Below are 14,655 nucleotides of genomic sequence, written 5' to 3'. Positions count from 1 at the left end.
CATGCAACAGATTTTTGCTGTGTGACACATGACAATCAAACCTCGGGATACTGGTTTCCTATTATAGATAATACTCTGATGTATATTTTGCAGCTTGCCAGTGTAATGGACACAGCACATGTAACAATGAGACTGGTGCCTGTGAGAGCTGTCAGGGGATGACCACAGGTCAGTATGGGGAGGTCGTTAGATGCTAGTTATCTCCCTTGTTTGTCATCGTTATAACTTTCAGCTAAATAGCATAATATCAGAAAACTTCTACTTTCAGTTATTATTTGAAGAATATGAAGTAATGTAATTTTAATTATCTTGGTTTTCATCCTTATATATGTTAAGTTTATATAAATAAATGCCGATGAAATATTATAGAAGATAACTTTATAGACATCATTTGCTGATGAAATATTATAGAAGTTCTCTGAATACTTTTTACTATCTCGGAATACTCTACTATGTTTTACTCTCTATAATAATACCAGTACATCTCAATTTACACCTTGTGAATTATTAGGGGAACATTGCGAGTCTTGTGTGGACGGTTACTATGGTGATCCTACAAATGGTGGCAAATGTTCAGGTAGGTTGCTTATATGTCTGTGTATTTTGAATCTGTTAATAGATCTTTTATTTAATAAAAGGTTGTAGAACATTTAGTTTAGTCTGGTGAAGATTTGAAGTGTGTGGTTTGATTTCTCCTGGCTCTGACGTTCTCCCATATTTCTGTGCTAGCACTAGTCATTAGCCATTTAGCCAATAGCTAATCTTGAGATGGTTTGGCTAAAGACAATTGCTATTTTCATTAGATTTTTAGCCAATATGGTAAAGTACAATATAGCATTTCATGTGTTTTCGCTTAAGTATATTCACAAGTTAAAATTAGCCAAATGACTTCAACAAATTTTATCCTATCGCTAGCACAGTATTTTTTCTTACCTCAGAACAGGATTAAAAATTCTGCAAACAAAGTTGTGTTAGGTGTTATATATACCATTGATTAAATAGGTCAAAACATTTAAAAAATCCTTGAGAAATCAGTTTTTTGAGTGTTTACTCAGATCACACAGGTACTTTCTATATGCAAGCACTTCTTTACCCATTTCTTTCCCATTTTCATTCTTTGTAAATGTAATGGTTGTCAGTCAACACTCAATAATTTCAGAGTAGGAATAAACAATGAACAACAGTGAGAGATAAAAGACTACTGAGCTAGTCACCAATTTGGTGAGCCATTTATATGAACAACACTGATTATGCCTATATTTACTGTCACCATTCTATAATATTAATTGTAATATCATGTCATTGTGTTATATTTAGACTGTAAATGTTTTATTTTTGGCAGTGTGTGAATGCAATGGGCAAGCAAACACTTGTGATAATAAGACGGGCGTGTGTTTCTGTAGGACCAGGGGCGTGGTCGGTGACAAGTGTGAAAAGTAAGTATAGACACTGAAATATCACATAGCTAGATAAGTGTGTGTTTTTCAATCTGTAGGGCCAGGGGCGTGGTTGTGTCTCTGTAGGACCAGGGGCGTGGTTGTATGTCTCTGTAGGACCAGGGGCGTGGTCATGTGTCTCTGTAGGACCAGGGGTAGGCCATGTGTCCTGGTAGGACCAGGGTTAGGCCATGTGTCCTGGTAGGACCAGATGTGTGGTGGCCGTGTATCTCTGTAGGACGTAAGATGTGGTTGTGTCTCCGTATGACCTAGGATGTGGTTGTGTCTCTGTAGGACCTAGGATGTGGTTGTGTCTCTGTAGGACCTAGGATGTGGTTGTGTCTCTGTAGGACCTAGGATGTGGTTGTGTCTCTGTAGGACCTAGGATGTGGTGTGTCTCTATAGGACCTAGGATGTGGTGTGTCTCTGTAGGACCTAGGATGTGGTGTGTCTCTGTAGGACCTAGGATGTGGTTGTGTCTGTAGGACCTAGGATGTGGTTGTGTCTCTGTAGGACCTAGTATGTGGTTGTGTCTCTGTAGGACCTAGGATGTGGTTGTGTCTCTGTAGGACCTAGGATGTGGTTGTGTCTCCGTAGGACCTAGGATGTGGTTGTGTCCCCGTAGGACCTAGTATGTGGTTGTGTCTCTGTAGGACCTAGGATGTGGTTGTGTCTCTGTAGGACCTAGGATGTGGTGTGTCTCTGAAGGACCTAGGATGTGGTTGTGTCTCCGTATGACCTAGGATGTGGTTGTTTCTCTGTAGAACCTATGATGTGGTGTGTCTCTGTAGGATCTAGGATGTGGTGTGTCTCTGTAGGACCTATGATGAGCTGTGTCTCTGTAGGACCTAGGATGTGGTGTGTCTCTATAGGACCTAGGATGTGGTGTGTCTCTGTAGGACCTAGGATGTGGATGTGTCTCTGTAGGACCTAGGATGTGGTTGTTTCTCTGTAGGATCTAGTATGTGGTTGTGTCTCTGTAGGACCTAGGATGTGGTTGTGTCTCTGTAGGATCTAGGATGTGGTTGTGTCTCTGTAGGACCTAGGATGTGGTTGTGTCTCTGTAGGACCTAGGATGTGGTTGTGTCTCTGTAGGACCTAGTATGTGGTTATATCTCTGTAGGACATAGGATTTGGTTCTGTCTCTGTAGGACCTAGGATGTGGTTGTGTCACTGTAGGACCTAGGATGTGGTGTGTCTCTGTAGGACCTAGTATGTGGTTGTATCACTGTAGGACCTAGGATGTGGTGTGTCTCTGTAGGACCTAGGATGTGGTTGTATCACTGTAGGACCTAGGATGTGGTTGTTTCTCTGTAGGACCTAGGATGTGGTGTGTCTCTGTAGTACCTAGGATGTGGTTGTGTCTCTGTAGGACCTAGGATGTGGTGTGTCTCTGTAGGACCTAGGATGTGGTTGTGTCTCTGTATGACCTAGGATGTGGTTGTGTCTCTGTAGGACCTAGGATGTGGTTGTGTCTCTGTAGGACCTAGGATGTGGTTGTGTCTCTGTAGGACCTAGGATGTGGTGTATCTCTGTAGGACCTAGGATGTGGTGTGTCTCTGTATGACCTAGTATGTGGTTGTTTCTCTGTAGGACCTAGGATGTGGTGTGTCTCTGTAGGACCTAGGATGTGGTGTGTCTCTGTAGGACCTAGGATGTAGTTGTGTCTCTGTAGGACCTAGGATGTGGTGTGTCTCTGTAGGACCTAGGATGTGGTGTGTCTCTGTAGGACCTAGGATGTGGTTGTGTCTCTGTAGGACCTAGGATGTGGTGTGTCTCTAGGGCCAAGTGTGTGGTCATGTCTGTGTAGGACTAGGGGTGTGGTTATCTGTCTCCATAGGACCAAGAGCATAGTTATATCTTTGAAGGACCAAGACATGGTTGACTCTCTGTAGGACCAATGGTGTAGTCTAGTGTCCCTGTAGGACAAGGGCATGATTGGGTGTCTCATTAGGTCCAGGGGTGTGGCCATGTGTCTCTGTAGGATCTGGGGCTTGGTCATATGTCCATGTAGGACCAGGGGAAATGATACACAGTTGCAGTATTTCATTACATGTACGACTATCTTATTTCATCTATAAGATTAACTAGTATAGGTATGTCATGTCCCAAAATAAAGAGAAAAATGAAAAATAAACATTCGTGAAAGCATGGAATAGAAATTTTGATATTCATGTCTGGTATGGGTATTTTTGAAGCAGTTGGATGTGAACTAGATGCATTTTCATACATAAAAATGATTTCAGAAAGGAACATTATTGGTTTTATTAAATTGCATAATTTACTTCCAGGTGTGATGTACCTCACAAGTATTATGGAGACCCTAGGAAAGGAGGAACCTGTTTCTGTGAGTATATACAGTGTGAGACAGCTAGCTGTGTAATGGTAGATATTGAACAGAGGATCTTGCATACAGTGGTTAAGGTGGTTATATGGAATTTATTCAGTGGTTTGATATGCAACAAGTCTTTAACTTATTGACTGAATTAGATAAATTCCATATGACATGGCCAGGAGCGTAAGATTCTGTTTATCACACAACTCAGTTTTGTGTCGCATGCAGAGAACAGGAGACATATAGGTATCACTATGTCGACGTCGGTGTTGGTGGCGGTGTCGTACAGACAGAGGTTTCCATGTGATAACTCAAGTTCCTTTGGCCAAATTGGGTCAATCAAACTTAAATTTCATGCAGATCTACCTTATCACAAGTGCTTGCTTGGGATTGATTTTCAGGTCCAAAGCTCAAGGTCACTGTGACTAAAAATAGAAAATTTGTTTCCATGAGATAACTCAAGTTCCCTTGGACCAAAGGTCAAAGGTCAAGGTCCGAAGGTCACAGGTCAAGGTCACTCATTAAAAATAGAAAATTTATTTCCATGAGATAACTCAATTTCTCTTGGACCGATTAAACTCAAACTTCATGCAGATCTTCCTTACCAAAAGTGCTTGCTTGGGATTACTTTTCAGGTCCGAAGGTCAAAGGTCAAGGTCACTCATTAAAAATAGAAAATTTGTTTCCTTGTGAAAACTCTTGTAATCACCCAACTTTCTGCTCAGGCGACAATTCCACTTCCTTGGAATTCTTGTTGAGAATATGAATAAAAATTTTCTCTAATCAGTTTCTATATAAGAATACACAGTCATGTGTCTTTCAATATTTATGACATGGCCATATAACAATTTAGAACTACAGGTCAGTTGTGTAATAAACTGTGTTCCATTCTGTTTTATGGTAGATATTTGACAATATCTATTTTCTATTATTACTTGTATTTGGTTAAATTAACTGAAAAGATTTGGAATCAGTGTACTTGTACAAATATTTATTTTAATGTTGATACTGTAATTATATACATGTATTTTCCCACAGATGACCTAGTAACAGATTACCAGTTCACCTTCAATCTGTCCAAACGAGATGACAAGTACTATACTCAGATCAACTTCATGAACATACCATCTTCTGTAAGTACACATGAACAGTAAGTCACCTTCAGGGTACTGTATAAAGCTGTAGAATGATGTACTAGCTCCCTGCATCTGCTGTTTCCTCTAATAGATATGGTATATCTCCATCTATACACACTTGATTTCCAAAGAATATCCCAGAATTTGAAAGTGTAAACTGCCTGAAACTTCTGGCTAAAATGGAAAACATATAGATGTACAATTAGAGGTCTAACAATTTGACAAGGTCAAGATAACTTTTCTAAAGTCAGAATGGACCCTTACTGACCAATTTAGCTTTCAGCTTTTATTATGTCACAGGCAAACACGATCAGTACCAAAATTGCATAGTTGTGTGCAATGAATTTTTCATTTCTTAACTTGGATCTGTTTTCTTTTCAGTGATTAGTGGTAATGTTTTCTGTAAGTTATAAAGATATTGATACCGTCATGCCTAACACAGTTTACAATTTCTTTCTGTCTGTTTTGTTTTGTTCTCTTATTTTGTATGACCATATTCTTTAATGACAGAGTGACAGAGATGTGGATTTCAAAGTAAACTGCTCAGATGACAAAGCATTCCTGAATATTTCTGTCCGAACACGTAAGTTGATATCGTTTTGAGTTTTCCTCATTTAATTATATGTATATCTGATTCTAGCTCCAGAACTTATGTTTAACTCTCTGCACCCTTGGAATATGTTGAAATTGAAGGTATGGGAAAAGCTATTTCATTAGATGTCAGAAAAAACTCTGACCAATTGCTATGTTTGTGCATTTTCTTTGAAGATTATAGAGAAGTGACAACCAAGATCAAAGCCAGTCAATGTAGCAATATGACGCCTGCTATATTCATTTGATCTACATCAAAGGATCAAACTAGTCTTTTGTTTTATCTACAAGATGGCGGTGACTGAGCCCTCAATTTTACCATGACATATTCCAGGGGTACAGAGAGCGAAAGTGAAGTAACCCTTGGAGTATCTATGATAGAAATACCTTTGCTTTTGCTATAGCACAATGTCTGTTGTCTGTAATCATTTCTTTTAAATAACTAATGGTTGAATGGTTGATTAAATTTTGACGATGTTTAGTCTGGAGCATTATTGGATGAAGGATATTAAATATTGTATAAAGAGTGTCTGGCTCTCCTAGAAGTGGTGGGCAGGAGATAGGGCAGGTAGAGGGTAGCTGACTGGATCGTGTTAATCACTGAAATCCAAGGGCAGGTAGAGGTAGCTGACTGGATCGTGTTTATCACTGAAATCCGAGGGCAGGTAGAGGGTAGCTGACTGGATCGTGTTAATCACTGAAATCCAAGGGCAGGTAGAGGGTAGCTGACTGGATCGTGCTAATCACTGAAATCCAAGGGCAGGTAGAGGGTAGCTGACTGGATCGTGCTAATCACTGAAATCCAAGGGCAGGTAGAGGATACTGACTGGATCGTGCTAATCACTGAAATCCAAGGGCAGGTAGAGGGTAGCTGACTGGATCATGTAAATCACTGAAATCCAAGGGCAGGTAGAGGGTAGCTGACTGGATCATGTAAATCACTGAAATCCAAGGGCAGGTAGAGGGTAGCTGACTGGATCGTGTTTATCACTGAAATCCAAGGGCAGGTAGAGGGTAGCTGACTGGATCGTGTTTATCACTGAAATCCAAGGGCAGGTAGAGGGTAGCTGACTGGATCGTGTTTATCACTGAAATCCAAGGGCAGGTAGAGGGTAGCTGACTGGATCGTGTTAATCACTGAAATCCAAGGGCAGGTAGAGGGTAGCTGACTGGACCGTGTTAATCACTGAAATCCATGTGAATGATACAAAATGTACAGCTGATCCTGAGGGCTCTTGTTAAAATGGAAGTGCTGATTGTACAATTATATTTATGTGTTATTAACAGACTGAGTGTAGATTTCTTTTATGAAAGTTATGAAAATGAAATAAAGGATGCCTTGTGTAACTTTTTAGAATTTATGTCATATTATTAGCTCACCTGCCCGAAGGGCAAGTGAGCTTATGCCGTGGTGCGGCGTCCGTCGTCCGTCCGTCCGGCCGTCCGACGTCAACTTTTTCATTCAAACAACTTCTTCTCAATAACCAAAAGGCCAAGGGACTTGATATTGGGCATGTAGCATGCTGGGGTGAAGGGCTACAAAGTTTGTTCAAATAAATGACCTTGGCCTTCATTCAAGGTCACATGGGTCAAATAGGCTATAATCTTCAAGCGACTTCTTCTCAATAACCAAGAGGCCAAGGGACTTGATATTGGGCCTGTAGCATGCTGGGGTGAAGGGCTACAAAGTTTGTTCAAATAAATGACCTTGACCTTCATTCAAGGTCACATGGGTCAAATAGGCTATAATCTTCAAACGACTTCTTCTCAATAACCAAGAGGCCCAGGGACTTGATATTGGGCCTGTAGCATGCTGGGGTGAAGGGCTACAAAGTTTGTTCAAATAAATGACCTTGACCTTCATTCAAGGTCACATGGGTCAAATAGGCTATAATCTTCAAACAACTTCTTCTCAATAACCAAGAGGCCCAGGGACTTGGCATTTGGTCTGTAGCATGCTGGGGTGAAGGGCTACAAAGTTTGTTCAAATAAATGACCTTGACCTTCATTCAAGGTCACATGGGTCAAATAGGCTATAATCTTCAAAGAACTTCTTCTCAATAACCAAGAGGCCCAGGGACTTGATATTGGGCCTGTAGCATGCTGGGGTGAAGGGCTACAAATTTTGTTCAAATAAATGACCTTGACCTTCATTCAAGGTCACATGGGTCAAATAGGCTATAATCTTCAAACGACTTCTTCTCAATAACCAAGAGGCCAAGGGACTTGATATTGGGCCTGCAGCATGCTGGGATGAAGGGCTACAAAGTTTGTTCAAATAAATGGCCTTGGCCTTCATTCAAGGTCACATGGGTCAAATAGGCTATAATCTTCAAACGACTTCTTCTCAATTACTAAGAGGCCCAGGGACTTGATATTGGGCCTGTAGCATGCTCGGGTGAAGGGCTACAAAGTTTGTTCAAATAAATGACCTTGACCTTCATTAAAGGTCACAGGGGTGAAATCGGCTTAAATCTGTAAACAATAATTTTGCGATAGCCAAGAGCCTGCAAGACCTAATATTAGGCCAATAGAATGCTGGAATGTAGGACTAGAAAATCTTTTAATACGAATAAATCTAGCTTACTATGATATTTTAATAAAGAGGTAATCAACATAGTAGAGCCAGGTGAGCGATACAGGCCCATTGGGCCTCTTGTTAAGTGAAAATCTCTTTTTGATGAAAAGGACATTAAAATTATCATACTGGATATTGTAGAGTTATAAAATTAAATCATGGTGCCAGTGAGCTTATGGTATGGTGCAGGAGTTGTTGTTTGTCATCCGTCTGTCAAATTTTAACTTCTTCTAGAAAACTTAAGCAATATGAGAACTGATATTTTGCCAGCAGGTACCTAGGACAGAGTGATATAAAGTTCCTCATAGGAATGACCTTGACCTATTTTCAAGGTCAAGGTAACGAAATAGTTAAAAATTCATTTGCGAAACTTCTCAAGTTCTAAAAGACCTAATAAGGTACTCATCTTCAGCCAGTAGGTTGTTGCTGTGGAGTGCTTTGAAATTTCCTCATACAAATGACCTTGACCTGTTTCAAGGTCACAGAGGTCAAATATCTGGAAAAAAAAGTTTTAGAATTTTCTTTTCAAGTTCAAAAGGCCTCCATATTCCTGATACTTTGTTACCAAGTAACCAGGATTTAGTGCTATAAAGATTCAGCGTTCATTGGCCTATTTTCAAGGTCACTATTGTGAAATATGAAATATGTGACCATTATATACTTTATATACTAAGCAGGACAAACACAGCTCACATCACGCTTCATATTGTTACATGTATGGGTTTCACATTGGTTATGTTTGATTCAACAGAAACACCAACAGAGGGGATTTTTGGTATTTCAATACCATTAACTGACTCAGACAATGCAGCAATTCAAATCCCTTTATTATGATTTTATTAGGAAATTATATTATATGCCATTTAATATCAAGGTGAACATGAAAATTGGAAATACATGTAGTAATTTTAACATTATGCTTGACTGGCCATGTGAGCGATTCAGGCCCACTGTGGCTCTTGTTTATCTAATATCTTTGTTTTATTTATGTAAACAGGAAGTAAAAATGAGGTGATCTTTGTGGAGAGTTTTTCGTGTAATTATTACCGGGACAAGTTTGAGCATCAAGATTACTCGTTTGGTTCTTCAGAGAACACGACATTCCTAGTGTATGTGTACAACTTCCAGACACCTTTCTGGTTACAGGTAGGTACAACAGAAACATTACATTACCTGTAGTTCTCACAACAATAATGTAAAGAATTACAATATCAGTGTCATTGTATGCTGGCTACAGGACAGAATCCTGTTTTGGTGTAGTGATAAGTTATAAGAGAGTTCTATTGAATAGTAAATTATTATAATATTGAAAATATAGAAACAAATTTTTAACTAAGATTTCATGATTAATGTTGTTACTGTGTGACTTTTTTGTTCCTTAATATCTGTGATTTATGTTATTACCTAAACTTACTACCTATAATATTCAATATGATATTTGTTATTGAGATATAGGGTCTAGACTTAATACCTATATAATATGATATTTGTTATCGAGATATATGGTCTAGACTTACTTCCTATATAATATGATATTTGTTGTTGAGATATAGGGTCTAGACTTACAACCTATATATATAATATGATATTTGTTGTTGAGATATAGGGTCTAGACTTACAACCTATATAATATGATATTTGTTGTTGAGATATAGGGTCTAGACTTACAACCTATATAATATGATATTTGTTGTTGAGATATAGGGTCTAGACTTACTACCTATATATATAATATGATATTTGTTGTTGAGATATAGGGTCTAGACTTACTACCTATTTAATATGATATTTGTTATTGAGATATAGGGTCTAAACTTACTACCTATTTAATATGATATTTATTATTGAGATATAGGGTCTAGACTTACTACCTATATAATATGATATTTGTTATTGAGATATAGGGTCTAGACTTACATAACCATATAATATGATATTTGTTATTGAGATATAGGGTCTAGACTTACATAACCATATAATATGATATTTGTTATTGAGATATAGGGTCTAGACTTACAACCTATATAATATGATATTTGTTGTTGAGATATAGGGTCTAGACTTACAACCTATATAATATGATATTTGTTGTTGAGATATAGGGTCTAGACTTACTTCCTATATAATATGATATTTTGTTATTGAGATATAGGGTCTAGACTTAATACCTACATAATATGATATTTGTTATTGAGATATAGGGTCTAGACTTACTACCTATATAATATGATATTTGTTATTGAGATATAGGGTCTAGACTTACTTCCTATATAATATGATATTTGTTATTGAGATATAGGGTCTAAACTTAATAACTATATAATATATTTGTTATTGAGATATAGGGTCTAGACTTACTTCCTATATAATATTATATTTGTTATTGAGATATAGGGTCTAGACTTACTACCTATATAATATGATATTTGTTATTGAGATATAGGGTCTAGACTTACTACCTATATAATATGATATTTGTTATTGAGATATAGGGTCTAGACTTACTACCTATAATATTCAATATTATATTTGTTATTGAGATATAGGGTCTAGACTTACTTTCTATAATATTCAATATTATATTTGTTATTGAGATATAGGGTCTAGACTTACTTCCTATATTAATTATTAGTACATGTATCTATAAAAAGAATTGTCTCTTTTTCTTCAGATTTCTTTTTCCCAGTTTCCAAAAATAGATTTATTACACTTTTTTGTGACTTTCTTCAGGTAGGTTTACTAAGTGTTGTACAAGCTAGCATATGTTGATCTTTGAAATCTCTGTGTCCTTGGCTGGCTGATGTTCTTGATAAAAAAGTGTTATAAGATATCTTTGGAAAAATTTTCTTATTTTGTTAATAGCTTTTCTGAAATATGTTCAAGTTTTGAATCAAAACTTTGAGAAGAATTAAGAAACTTTGCAAAATTTAAAGCTAACTACTAAGCTGTATTCAGCTGTGATAGACTTTTACCAAGTTTTCAGCTAGCCAAGTGAAGATGCACATTGCCAAAAGCTGAGGCTACTTGGAAACTTTCCATGCATGCTGTGGACTATTTTCACTTTTGAACCCTGTAAACAAAATTGAAGTGTATTGTGTGCATAGTAACACCTTCTGGTTGAATGATCATATTCCTGCATGGGTGAATAGATAGATACCTACTAATACAATGAATTTAGAGTAGATTTTAAGGTAAACTTTGTATCTCCTAAAACTCTGTTATTTATATAATTTATGATTTTTTGGTTTGGAGTTTTATATACCTCTATGTCACAGTGTTATTTATAGAATTTTATAATTTTTTGGTTTGGAGTTTTATAGACCACTATATCACAGCAACATTGCTGTTTTTAAGCAGTTCACAGGTAATGTCCATGGTCAGTTGGCCTTTAGAAACCAACTTCATGTCTTTCTCAACTCCCTGGGGAGTATACAACCGGAGCTGTCATTTCAGCGATAAAGGCTATCTCACAACATTTCATGCACTGCCCTACCACATACTCATTAACAGCTGAGTTGATTGGAACACAACCAAGTAAAGTATCTTGTTCAAGGATACAACACAGCACCCTTACCAGGACTCGAACTAGTGACCCTTCGGTCATGTAGCCCTGCGTCCTACCACTAGACCACCATGCTTTCATTGTTCTGTGTATGTGGTATAGTGCTGGAGCCTTTTAGTTATATTAGTAGTATTAAAGAGAACCTAACTAGAGCTTTTTACCCTGGGCTTATCAAATGCATTTCATCCACGGTCCGTCCATAACACTTCTAGCATATTAATGTAGGTTTTTCTCAAATTTTGATATGTGATGCACTAATGGTATTCATCCATCTTAAAATGCTAATTGATCAGAACAACTTGGTTATATGCCTGGAGTAACCATATGTAAAGGGATATCGCTGTAATACTTATTAGCTCACCGGTTATGAGTAACCGAGAGCTAATGCTGTCACCCCGGCGTCCACGTCGGCGTCGGCGTCCCACCCCAAAACTTTAAAGTTTTTGGAAAGCTTCTAAGTCCAAAAGTATACACCTCACACCCTTCTAATATGGTTTGTACATTCATTAGAGGTCTAGGAGTAATGTTATGGCAAAATCATGCAGAAAAAATATGGGATTTTTTTCCTATTTTACCATTTTGTGAACTTAACTTTTTTAGCACCAAAATCCACTTTAAAGTTTTTGGGGTAATTCCAAAATTATGCTCTCACACCCTTCTAATTTGGTTCATGCATTCATTAGATGTCCAGGAGTGATGTTATATCAAAATCATGCAAAAAAAATTGTGGTTTTTTTTTTGGCATTTTACCATTTAGTGGACTTATTTTTTTGGCACAAAAACCCTCTTTAAAGATTTTTGGGGTAAGTTTTGGAAAGCTTGTAAGTCCACACCCTTCTTGTTTGGTTTATACATCCATTAGAGGTTTAGGAGCGATGTTATGTGACATACAATTTCAAAATGACATGCTTATACATACATAAAAAATGAATGCATAGTGTGATTGTTGCCGGCCGGTGAGCTTTCGTAATCATTGATTGCACTTGTCTCATCTAGGTGTTAGGTGTGGCTCCCTTGGGGCCCGAGGGATGGGGCCCAATAAAGGAAACAGGTAAAGCCTCTAAATCACTAAACCTTTTAAATCGTTCTTCTTTAAGAATGAGGATTTGAATGGGTCACATTTGGTTCGGATTATTGTTGGGAGAGGCAGCTCAAAAAGTAGGAAATTATTTATGATAAAGCTTAAATGAGAGTATTTTGCTATTATTACTAAAATATCCAAGTGAGAGATGCAGGCCTTCTGGGCCTCTTACTTTATAGATTCCATCTTGTATTTCTACACATTTGTCAGTTCACTTGTGTCAACTCCCATCCTTAACTCATTTTTTATTGATCACATGTGCAGGAGTGCATCCATGAAAACATTGTGTAAAAGATATCATGAACACCTTAAGTTGGCAGATTTAGTTCACATTCACACCATAACACTCTGCTCTTAATTAGATTTTTGTGGTCATTGGTCAAGGTTTAAACATCAAAGATTGCAGTTGACCATTTTTAAAAAGGGGAAGGGGCCCCCCCGGGGTGGGAAGGGGTGGGATGGGGTACCGGTGGGGGTGGTATATGTTACCCATTGCCCTTTAAGACTAGTACATGTAAGGGAATCTGGTCATCAAGTTGTTGCTATTGAATTAGGTAAATGAAATCAAAATTATGATAAGAAGTAGAAATTATTCCATTCAAAATGCATTGTCACCAGGCAAGAAGTAGAAATTATTCCATTCAAAATGCATTGTCACCAGCATGCATGAGATTCCAATGGCATCGATCAATCCCTGGAGATCTTTTGGTTTGTTTTCTGATGATGGATGATGGCATTGCATGAAACATTGCTTTATTTTCAGATTTCATTTGTCAGATCGATGTCTCTCAATCTGGTTATGTTTTTTGCCATTTTCTCTAGGTTGGTATACGTATCTATCTATTTACTTTTTTCGCCTGTTCTAGCATGTTGGGGTGTAGCATGTTGGGGTGGAGGGCTACCAAGTTTTGATCAAATGAATGCCTTTGAAATATTTTCAATATTACAGGACTCCGATGTGTTAAAATCTTTAAGTCAAACGACATCTTCCCAATAATAAAGAGAGCCAGAGACCTGATATAAGGCCTGTAATATGCTTGAATGAAGGATGCAAAATTAATTTAAATGAATAAACCTAGCCTACTCTAACATTTGAAAAAAGTTGTAATAAGTTTTTTTGATACTTGTATAATTGCCCAAAATCAACTTCAAAGTTACATTAGAAGCAGGTGAGTGATACAGGCCTATTGGGCATCTTGTTAGAAAAGGGAATATTTGGAGTGTTCTTTTACAGTGCTAACATGCAAACCGTTGACGGTTCAGGTCGTGTATCACCTGGCACCACCCGACAACTCGGTGACCCATTTGTCGACCATCGTTGTGCAATACAAAAGACAGTGGGCGGGACCACAATATCAATTACCACAGCTCATTATAACACACGAGCGAATCAGCGCTCTCGGATTGACAGGCCACGTGCGACAGAAATAACAGACCGATTGTCTGTCTTGTGGAGCGCATCATTTCATATAGATACAAGATATATATGTGCTACTGCATTTGAATAAAGGGTGGATTGTCAAAATAAAATATTTATGGGAATTGTGTACATTTCCCAAGTGGCAAAAGAAATACCTTTGAATTAAAAGGACTGTTTTACTCTCAACGTAACCCAATTTAAGTATTGTAAAAAAAAATCTCAATTCGCCCCCAAGTTTCACTAATTGGTTAATTAACCCTAAATAGACAGATGACATTTGTGTACGGCAAGTTATTCTGTACATTTTCGGTGTTTATTTTAATATTGGTAGGCACAGAAACTCATTTTCTCATAGATTTTGATTAAAGGAATGGTTTTGAAAATCCCAGCTTATTATTATCGCAGGGACTTGACATGTTACCTTGACAGAAGAACATTAAATGTTAACAAAATTATTCTATTTACATGTAATCCACTTCATATCCCTATGTATCCGTTTCCGTGATAATAATAATA

The 14,655-nt window shown here is 37.6% G+C and overlaps 1 protein-coding gene across 3 annotated transcripts in view; it reads left to right on the top strand.

Moving 5' to 3' along the window:
- The window catches only part of LOC117339452 (attractin-like protein 1), a 52,186-nt gene that overhangs the window by 29,905 nt on the left and 7,626 nt on the right, over positions 1 to 14,655 (top strand). For 2 of the 3 annotated variants that reach the window (XM_033901036.1, XM_033901038.1), the window contains exons 17-24: positions 94 to 168; positions 512 to 577; positions 1,343 to 1,436; positions 3,728 to 3,783; positions 4,810 to 4,904; positions 5,418 to 5,490; positions 9,074 to 9,222; positions 10,748 to 10,806. In XM_033901036.1, coding sequence (XP_033756927.1) covers positions 94 to 168; positions 512 to 577; positions 1,343 to 1,436; positions 3,728 to 3,783; positions 4,810 to 4,904; positions 5,418 to 5,490; positions 9,074 to 9,222; positions 10,748 to 10,806 — 667 coding nt within the window. Of the gene's footprint in view, positions 1 to 93; positions 169 to 511; positions 578 to 1,342; positions 1,437 to 3,727; positions 3,784 to 4,809; positions 4,905 to 5,417; positions 5,491 to 9,073; positions 9,223 to 10,747; positions 10,807 to 13,482; positions 13,542 to 14,655 lie in introns of all 3 variants that reach the window. The other variant, XM_033901037.1, reaches the window with a different exon arrangement.

Source organism: Pecten maximus, chromosome 12 (assembly GCF_902652985.1).
Source record: "Pecten maximus chromosome 12, xPecMax1.1, whole genome shotgun sequence".
In the NCBI taxonomy this organism is placed as follows: domain Eukaryota; kingdom Metazoa; phylum Mollusca; class Bivalvia; order Pectinida; family Pectinidae; genus Pecten; species Pecten maximus.
This window is presented reverse-complemented; position numbering and strand designations above follow the sequence as displayed.